The sequence below is a fragment of the Octodon degus genome, unplaced genomic scaffold (genome assembly GCF_000260255.1).
Source record: "Octodon degus isolate 3935 unplaced genomic scaffold, OctDeg1.0 scaffold00039, whole genome shotgun sequence".
In the NCBI taxonomy this organism is placed as follows: domain Eukaryota; kingdom Metazoa; phylum Chordata; class Mammalia; order Rodentia; family Octodontidae; genus Octodon; species Octodon degus.
The window spans coordinates 893965-904128 of NW_004524615.1; the positions used below are offsets into that span (position 1 = coordinate 893965).

The 10164-nt window shown below is 55.0% G+C and overlaps 1 protein-coding gene across 6 annotated transcripts in view; it reads right to left on the minus strand.

Moving 5' to 3' along the window:
• The window catches only part of Atp11a (ATPase phospholipid transporting 11A), a 76024-nt gene that overhangs the window by 32762 nt on the left and 33098 nt on the right, over positions 1–10164 (minus strand). For all 6 annotated transcript variants that reach the window (XM_023715217.1, XM_023715214.1, XM_023715216.1 and 3 more), the window contains exons 3-8: positions 6346–6435; positions 5693–5773; positions 4078–4185; positions 3361–3489; positions 981–1084; positions 541–591 (exon numbers count right to left, since the gene is read on the minus strand). In XM_023715217.1, the coding sequence (XP_023570985.1) occupies positions 541–591; positions 981–1084; positions 3361–3489; positions 4078–4185; positions 5693–5773; positions 6346–6435 (563 nt within the window). The remainder of the gene's footprint in view (positions 1–540; positions 592–980; positions 1085–3360; positions 3490–4077; positions 4186–5692; positions 5774–6345; positions 6436–10164) is intronic.

Consider the following 10164-nt stretch of genomic DNA (forward strand, 5'->3'; position numbering starts at 1 on the left):
CCTTCCTTTTCTCCAATTTTGATCTGCTAACTTAGGTTGTTAACCCTCCAGAAGAGAAGCTAATTATAAAATAATTATAAAATACCTGCAATATATGCAGTTTGGTTTACCCTATCTGTCAAAATATCAAATATTTTGGCATATCCTGGAACAGGTATTTTCCATCAGATATTGATAAGTTGAACTTTAAGTCCTTATAGAAAGAGGAAAGATAATTTCTCCAACCAGTAGAGTTTATAGAAAAGGAATGGCTTGAAACCCCACCACAGCCAATTCCCAAACTGGAACATTTGCACACCTTCCTAGCAGACAACAGCTCGACTCTGAGAGGCCAGGCAGTCCCAGGGCACTCGGGGGTGGTGGCACCAGCCAGGCCCACCCTGCACAAGGGCCCTTAGTGCCCCAGGAACCAGGGAGATGGCAGCACAGTGCTTTCCTGGGGTGGAACCCGGTTTTCAGGGCCAGCACAGGAGCGAAGGGGGAAAACTCATCCATAAAGGCCCCAACTTCTAAGCAGCAGCTTAATCCTGGAAGACTCACCTCACCACAGGGTCGCTGAGGTCGTTGTAAACATTGATGCGTCCAACAAACCTGCAGGGGGACAGCAGGTCAGGGTGTACCTGCAGGGCCCCGCGTGTGCCCAGTGGCCTCCCTCAGGGCCAGGGATCACAAGGCTAAGGCTGACTCTGTGTCTGCCTCCTGTGACTTTCGCTCTGCTCCCCCGGCCCACAGCCTAAATGACTCATACTGGCTTATAGCCGGCTTCCTCAAAATGAAGAAGCCTTTTTTATGCAATATAGTGAACCCCACTGAGTTTCTTTAATATGAATAAAGAGCTACAGATCTGAACAAGGACAGCCTACAAACACGCCTGACGGCACCATGTCCAGCTAGACTGGACTCAGTGGTGGCCAACCCTGTCATGTGTGGCTCACCCATGCACAGGGATGCCCACACCTCACCTCACGCACCCCGCTTACTTATAGAGATCGGGCTGCGGTTGCTCGCACTCGATGGTGGCATGCAGGGCGTCGATGTCCTCCTCGGTGTGGAAGCCTTTGGTGTCCTGGACAGCATAGTGCGTCTACAGGTGACAGGAGACAGGACTTACCCTGGACTCCACTGGGCTGTGGTGTCCACACAGGCGTGGTCCTGATGCACACAGGAGCCTGGCCCTCCTGCCTGTTTTACAGCACCGGACAGATGCCCAGCTCACTCTGCTTGCTGAAGGCGAGACAGGACACATCCTTTCACTACTGCGGGCCAGCACAGGGCTGCGCTCCTGCACACTGGCCCTCGGGTCTGTTGGGCCTGTGGCAGCCACACCAGGTGCAGATCTGGGAGCTGAGAGGCTTCCAACTTGTCCTTCTGCTCTCCCAACTCCGGCCCAGGTGGCCAGGTTGGGCCCTGCTGGCCCAGCATGGCTCCTACCAAACTGCACGGTGCCTGGATCAGAAGGCGCCAGAGCCTGCCTGTGCCCTACTCCAAGCTCCTAATGTGGGTAGCAGGTGGGTGCCAAGATACTGGTGCTGGTCTAGGTCCACACAGGGAAGCACCAGCCCACACAGAACCTGTGTGTGGGGGTGCTGGGCATGGGGCTGTATCAAGGGAGAGGAAAAGAGCATGCACCGGTCTGCTGGGGAGGCATTGCACCTCCACATCCCCTCCTGTGTCTTCTGCAATCAAGTGTGGGAAGATAATTCCTAGAGGACTGATGTCAGAGGGACGTGATGGTCGTGCTGGGCACTCTGGGCACACCCACGACTAAATGGAATTCCCCGTTATCTTCTCCCAAGAGGCCCTCAGGGATGAGTCTGTCCTCGATTTGCAGATGTGGATGGTTCAGAAAGGGCAGAGAGACTGCCTGGGTGGTTAAGAACTATGTGGGAACCCTGAGTGGCCATGCCCTTCCCCTGACCCTCTGTCCTAAGCAAACATGTGGAAGAAACTCCAGAGAACCTAGGAGAGGGTCAAGCTCAGGCCCTGAGGTGGGCGTGGAGTGGTGAACACACCACCCTCCAGCTTTGGACCAAAGTGAAGGCCGCAAGCTTTCCTTTTGGTCAGCGAGGCTCTGGGCCCCTGAGCCAACACCACGTGATCTGAGACAGAGCGGACAGCAGATGCTGCCATCAGAGGGCAAGGACGAGGTCTCAGGGTGACATGAGAGGGCGAGGGCTAGGTCTCAGGGTGACATTGGTGGAGGGTGAGGACGAGGTCTCAGGGTGACATCGGAGGGCGAGGGCTAGGTCTCAGGGTGACGGTGGAGGGTGAGGACGAGGTCTCAGGGTGACTGAGCCTGAACTCCCAAGTACGTGGTGAGCCCACAAGCAGGCAGGCTCTGTCGCCCCAGCTGTCCTGATGTAACTGCTTATGGCCGAGCGCTGGTTCCCTAGGGAAGGCGCCACAGGCAGTGTAAAACACACTATGAAAGTCCCCAAGTTCACAGTGCTGTGCTGATTTATAAAGAGAACTTTCTCCATTCCACATCAGAAACTATCTATGCTCACAGCATGACCAAATCATATAATCTGAGGTCTCAGCAGCAGCTGACTCCACCGCGTCACAGTTCCTCTCAGAACCTCCTGAAACTTCGAGGTTCTTTTAAGTAAGACAAACTTTTAAATTAATAGTGCTCCATTTTTAGTCTTGCGATTTTTTTTTCTGTATTTAGGACAGGGTCTACAGGTCTCACCACGTAGATCAGACTCATAGTGATTCTCCTATTTTCAGCTTCCCAAGTGCTGAGATTATAGGCGCGTGCCACCATGCCCAGTCTCAATTGCTGTCTTAGCGTGCCTGAGGGTGGGCTGGCACGGCATGCCAGAGACTGAACCCCGGCCGCTGTGCTCTGCCTAAGCAGGCACGTTTGTCCACTGAGCTATTAGGCCAGCCCTCCTGTGGTGAGTAAAACCTCTGCAGGAGCAGCGGTCAATATGGAACTCCACACTGAGCGCAACTGCAGCTCCAGAAAATCCCTTTCAGATCGGCAATAAAGAATTGAAAGTAATCACCAGGCAGGACCAAGGCTGTGTGGCTTCTCTTGCACATCAGACAAGGAAAGGCATGAATTCTGAGCCACCCAGTGAAGGCTCTGAAGTGGCGGGACCATGGTCACCGAGTCCTAGACTCAGCACCAGCTTCGTCCCCAGGCTAATGTGGAAGTTGTTCTGTCCACCTGAGCTATCTGCTCATCTCAGACATTCTGGGTGGAAAGCAAGGAGTGGAGGACACAAAAACCAGAGCAAGGGCCTAGGCAATGGCCACGTGGTCCCCAGCGCTCCTTGTGGCCAGGACCTCAGTGTTCCTCCCAGCCTGGCCCCAGGGCCTGGCCCCTGACTGGTCTCAGGTGAGGCACATCACCTTATGGCTAGACTCTCCGTCCAAGCTGGCAGTGGTCACGTGGCAGGTCCCATCGCCCCGGTTGCTGGACAGGAAGATCAAGTCACAGGGAAAGGTCTCGTCCTCCTTGACCATGACGATGTCCCCCACCTGCACATGAAGGAGTACAGACGGTCAGTGAGCTGCACCTCTGTGGGAGGCCGTCACGGCCAGGGCTCCCTGTGGGCTCACTCAGGCCCAGTTTGAATCATTTCAGTGTGGTGCAGGAACCCTGATTCCCTCGTGAATGACAAGGGGAGGAGGAGCTTCCCATGAGTGAAGGGAGCCACAGACTTAGGGGGCCCGAACTTGTGGCTACCAGAACCTTACTGCTCAAAAACAACAAACTCAAAGGGGCCCAAATATCAACATGAAACATGGCACCACCAACACTGAAGGGCATGCAGGAGCCAGAGCTGGGTGGGGGCCAAGTCACACTGCTGCAGCAGGACCCCCAGGGGAAAAAGCAGCGAATCCGTGTCATCAAAACAGAAAATTCCAGCCCAAGGAGCCCACACGTCGGGCCAAGTACAGGAACTCTCAACGCAACAGTGCAGAGAGCGGCGTCTCAGTTCTGCGCTGTCGGCACTCTGGGGGCCACGCGGCACACGGGCTGCAGTCACTGTGCGTACACAGGCGGCCAGTGAGGTGAGCCCACGAGCCGGCTAAACCGGGCGGCAGCAGTGCGGCGGCACTCACCCTCAGCTTGCGGCTCTGCTTGCGCACCAGCTTGCCGTGCTGGATGAAGTGCACAGGGCACTGGTTCATGGCACTGTCAGCTTTGTGGCGGAGCCAGTCTTCATACCCCTGCATGGGAGGGAGAAAGGGCAGGCTAACAGTGCGCCGGAGTCCAGCCCAGGTGGCGGCACGTTCTGCCGGCGCCCGCCTGCACCACGCACGCGCTCCTGAGCGCACACCGCCTGGTTAGACATTTCCATGCAGCAAGGCCACTGGGGGTGTCTGCAGCCGCCTCTGCGTAACTGCACTGTGTGCACACCCTTGACATACTCCCAGGAGCAGCCTTCAACAGAAACGGAGCCGAGCTGACCAAAGCGCCGGAGGCTCTGCCGACACCACTGGCTGCCACGGTGTTGCCGCTCGCCCTGCAGATGGCAAGAGCCAGGCCAGCCCCACAAGTCCCACAGAGGCGCCAGTTCTTGGGCCTGCACGTCCCGCCTGCGACTGAGTGAGAAAGCCTGGGCCAAGTGCTCCAGACAGTTTTGTACTTAAAGAACCCACACTTTCCTGTGGAGAACAGACACCCCTGGAGGGACTTGGGTCCCTGAGAAGACATGTACCAGGTAACACGAGCCCCACAGCAGCACACCTGTCAGCGAAGGGCTGCACCCACCCCAGACCTCGAAGTGCTCTAGATTTTTTTAAACGAAGACTAATGCCCTGGGGGCTGGTGAGATGGCTCAGAGGTCTAAAGCACCTACTTATGGGGCTGGAGAGATGGCTCAGTGGTCTAAAGCGCCTACTTAGAACAAGCTTAGCAGGGGCTGGTGGGATGGCTCAGAGGTCTAAAGCACCTACTTATGGGGCTGGAGAGATGGCTCAGAGGTCTAAAGCGCCTACTTGGAACAAGCTTAGCAGGGGCTGGTGGGATGGCTCAGTGGTCTAAAGCACCGACTTATGGGGCTGGAGAGATGGCTCAGTGGTCTAAAGCGCCTACTTAGAACAAGCTCAGCAAAGCCCAGGGACCGCGGTTCAATCCCCAGCACCACATGCCAGCCAGCCCCGCCCCCTGGTGGGCTGAGCTGGCCACACACACACACACACACACACACACAAATAAAAATTAAAAAAAAAATTTTAAATTAAAAAAAAAAGACTAATGCCAGAAAAGCACAGCTTTGCCAGCAAGACAGTGACTGCCAGAAAGCTAAACTACCCAGATCTCAAAGGAAGCACTGACTTCTAAATACAACATCTGTGGCCAAGAAGGGACCCATCTCTAGAATGTAGAACCCTTACAATGCACCCCAAAGACAACTATCCCTGTAGAATACTGCGCATGCGCACCTGGCAGCTAAACTAAATATACAAATACGACACACCTTTCCACCCATGGGCCCCTGTTGGCGCTGCCGCGTGCACCAAGGAGGCCGGCCTGGCTGGCACAGGATGCTCAGATCCAGACTGGAGGACACTGAGCAGCAGCCCCGCCATGCGACTCAGGTGTCCACGGCAGCATTTTGGACGTGAGGGCCCGCCCGTCCTAGCCTCTGTGAAGCAGCCGTCACATCTGAGGGCCCCATTCTGAGAGGCGGCCAGGCGGCCACACTGCCTCCTCCTCACTGTGGACTCTTACCTGCTTGATGGCCGTGACGGTGATGACGAAGAAGAGCGGGAGTCCACTGGTCACTGGGCTGGTGGGCGTGTCAATGATCAGCTGTGGGGGTTGTGGAGGCATCGTTAGCAGACACCTGTTTAGGGCCCTGCACTGGGACAGCAGCCCCAGACAAGCAGGCGGAGGCTCACGCCCCCATTCCAGGCTGGGATCTGAGCGCCGCTCTTGTGAAGGGACACTCTCGAGGGAGCCCTGCCTAGGAAGCACAGGAGAGCCAGGACTCAGATGCCTTCTAATCCCTACGCTGCTACTGCTGCGGTTGCACTGTGATGACACTATACGGAAAACTCAATCCCAGGGAAACTTCTTAAAAATCATTCAATCACACTGTTATGATTTAGTAAAATGGAATTGAAAATGGAATTAACACTCCCTAATCCGCACCCTGCAAGTGCAAGTTCTCTGGATTTTCTCAGGATTACCTGAGGTGGACTTAGCACCAGCCTCCGAAAGCGGGATGCACCAGCGCTGATCTCCCTCAGCCCAGGGAGGGTGTGGGCAGGACCAGGGTGTACACAGCAACCCTGAGGGGCCCAGCGGCAGGGAGGGTGCCGAGGGAGGCCACTTGGGAATAAAATGCCAGCTGCATGGGCAGGAAGCCACGGCAGACTCACCTGTACCAGAAATATGATGAGGAAGTAGAAGTTGGCGATCCTTCTGAATTGCTCAAATAAGTTCTTAGGTATGAAGTTCCAAAATGTGTACTGCATAAAAGAAAGACTGAGTGAGTCATTCTGAACAGATTTCACTTTCTAACATAATAAGCAGCACTAGACTTCAAAACACAAAATGTTTAGGTTTTGACACAAAACTGGTAATTCAAAAATTAGTGCTAGCTGAAATCTTTCCATTTGTTGACCCAAAAGATAACTCCTGAAATGGAAGGTGTACTCCAAAACCAGCATAAACGCACCACCTGGCTCCAGAGAATCCAAGACCAGTGTAAAGTCCATCAGCAACAGTTTCACGTAATGATGTCTCCCATCAGCTCAGGCCACCGCGGCTAACCCACGCCCAGCAGCGGCCAGCCTGCTGCCTCATTCATCTCCACCAGCCACCCTCCCGCCACAGGGTGACCAGGTGTGACAGGCAGTGGGGGAAGTCTGCACGGGGGGCCCGGTGTCCACACCGCAAGGTTCCAGCAAGGCAGCCTCAGTGTCCACACGGTAGGTGGAAGGTGCCCACAGCAGGCTCCAGGTTAGAATCAGGCAGGTTCTGCATCACACGGCACAGCGCAGGGTCTGCACAGCAGCGTCCACACTGCGGCGTGCAGGGTTTCAAGTGACAGCAGGGCCCCTCTCATTGGAGGATGCGGTCGGGAGAGAAGGTAGGAAGTTCTGGTGGCCGCACGCCCCGACAGTGCCCTCAGCCTCTGTCCAGCCAATCCAAGCCTACGCGCCTCGCAGCACCTCTCCCTTGGCTCCTCTGTGCACCACGTACCTCGTGGCCTGGCCCTGCCCACCCGTGTCTAGCAGCACGTGGTCTCTGTTCCCAGGTGGAATGTGTGGCCCTCTACCTGGTCAGCCTCAGACTCCAAGATCACAAACCCACACTTCTCACCCCACACAGCCCTACCCGCCCAGCACAAGCCGAGTGTGGTTTTTACAGCCTTCACAGGAGTTCACGTTTCTTTTCGTAATGTCTTTGTCCTAAGCCTCCAGCTGCGTGCAGTGCGCAGGAATCTCCATCTCCTGCTCTCAGCGCGCAGCTAGGCAGCTACGCCTGCACAAAGGGGGCCCTAGATGCAGCCCAGCTCTAGCCCAGCCCACAGCTCTGCCTACTTCCCGCCCCTGCGCGAGCATCCTACACATGGCTGGGTCCCCCGGAGGCTCCTCCAGCCATAGTCAGCTGCCTATACCTCCTGGCCCGGGCCCAGCTACCCTCCCAACTGCCTTACTGTCCACGCTTATCTGAGTCCAGCCTGTATCAGCCATGTGTCAATATTTTCTCCCTTTCCCTGCTTTCGGTCTCTACTTCTCTTTCCACGATCTTTTGCAAAGCAAGAATTTAAAATTTTAATGAAGTCCAAGTCACCAGCCTTCCTCTCATGGACACTGCTTGTGCATGTGTCCCAAACTGCTCAGCACATTTCACTCTTATACATGCTCTCCACTGCGGTCTGTGGCCCACTGCTCATGCCCGTGACAGGCACCAGAGCAGCGTCTTGGTGTGAGGCCCGGCACGCCCCCCACTCTAGCACCACTTTCTTCTCCCTGCTCCTTGGTCCACGACCCGACAACCTCGTGCAGCGTTTCTCACCCTCAGCGGCACCACGCTTTCCGCACCGTGGGCTTCTGGGAAGCGGTGCTGATGCTGTCAACCCTCCTACCCTCCACGCTGGGTCCGGCCTTTTCATACAAATCTGGAGCTCGGAAGCTGAGCTCTACAAAGCGACGTGCTGGCCCCTGATGTGGACAGAAGGGCGCCGCGGTCAGGCCGATGCTGAGTGCTCCACCCTCCCCATGGACACCAGCAGCTCTCCCTCTGCTCATTCACCCACTGCCTTTTATCACGTTCTGCAGCCTTCTCCTCCTGCCACAACTGTGTCCCCAGCTATGGGGCAAGGGTGACAGGCAGCTCTGAGGGTAGCAGCTAGGCTCACAGCCCACCGCGGCAGGCCTCAGAAACTACAGACCCTGAAAGCTGCACATATAATCAAGCTTTTAAATTTTAAAGAAAAATGTATTTTTGTTTAAGTAGACTATTTTTTTTTAAATGCAACCTTTTTATTTTTTTTTTTAATTTTTTTACTTTTTTAACATTTATTTATTGTGTGTGTGTGGCCAGCTCAGCCCACCAGGGGGCGCGGCTGGCTGTCATGTGGTGCTGGAGGATCGAACCGCGGTCCCTGTGCTTTGCCGATCTTGTTCCAAGTAGGTGCCCTAGACCACTGAGCCATCTCTCCAGCCCCTTAAGTAGACTATTTAAAAAACCAATTACTTTCCATTAATTTTTAAAAGATGATACTGTACCCCAGTATAGTCTGTCCCCAGCATTTATTCTCATACACTTTTCTTTTTTTAAGAGATAACCCCGAAGTGGCATGACTTCAAGGTCCCATTCTGTGACATTGGCCTTATTTCCCTGCACCCAGAAAATTTACCACCCATGAATTAATTAATTTCCCCACATTTCTGAAATAAACTACTTGGTAACAAGTCACATGAACAGAAAGGGTTCCCACTTAAAGTTCTTTCATCTACTGAAATATTTACAGATGAAAACTGTCTGGGTCTAGAATTTCCTTCACAGTGATCTGGGGACAGAAATCCAGGAGGAGCTGGAGAGCAGGGCTGGGCAGGCCCTCCTCTCTTCACATCCACAGAGGAAGTCGCTGCTGCCTTAGGAACATTGCAGTGCACACTGTCAGATACGAACGGGCCTCATGCTCTGAACTTCTGCAGACGCACACGAATCACAGAAATGGCTCGGGGTCTGCTGAGTGCTGTGGCGGCTGTGCCGCTGTGTGCTCCCTGGAAGCAAGAGGAAGATCCACACTGGCGTGAAGGGGACACCAGGACGTGCAAAGCAACACACACTGCACATCTGTGTCAAAGGTGTGTAAGACTGACCAGGCGTATGAACAAATCTGACTTACAAACGTCCCCCCAGAACAGAACCTCTGCATAAGGTGGGAACTCGCTGTTCACGTTTCCACATTTGAAGCTCCCGTAACACGTGAGATATACATCATCTTCTGTGGTCCTTCCATGTATGCAGATAAAGTTTTATTCGACTGTCAAAGTCAAACAGTAACACAGAGGCAAACCTTCAATCCGGGACCTCTACCTGGGCCCGAGACTGGGGCCTGTAGTAGGGAGCACACATGCACAGGTGGGAGGTCCCTGGCACACCAGAGCCAAGGAATGGCAGATTTGCTGGACGAGGGGTCCAGGGAAGATGAGCTACAGCAGGCCAGGTGAAGGTCGGGGTGGCCTGTTTCCTCCATTAGTGCGAAGCATAGTTGTAGAGACAGGCCCCGCGCATGGGGGGACACTCCAGGGTGTCCCCACCACTCCCACAACCCCTGGCATCACAGTGGCTGGGGTGGCAGGTTCGACCTTGGGGTGCCTGGTGGAGTTCAACTTCAGCTAGCACCACCAGTGGAAGCAGCTAATCCTGAGGTACAGGGGGAAGGACCCTCCCCACACACTGCCCCTGCCCACACACTGTCCCTGCCCACACACTGCCCCTGTACACACACTGTCCCTGCCCGCACACTGCCCCTGTACACACTGTCCCTGCCCACACACTGTCCCTGCCCACACACTGTCCCTGCCCACACACAGTCCCTGCCTGCACACTGCCCCTGTACACACACTGCCCCTGCCCGCACACTACCCCTACCTGCACACTGCCCTTGCACACACACTGTCCCTGCCCACACACTGTCCCTGCCCGCACACTGCCCCTGTACACACACTGTCCCTGCC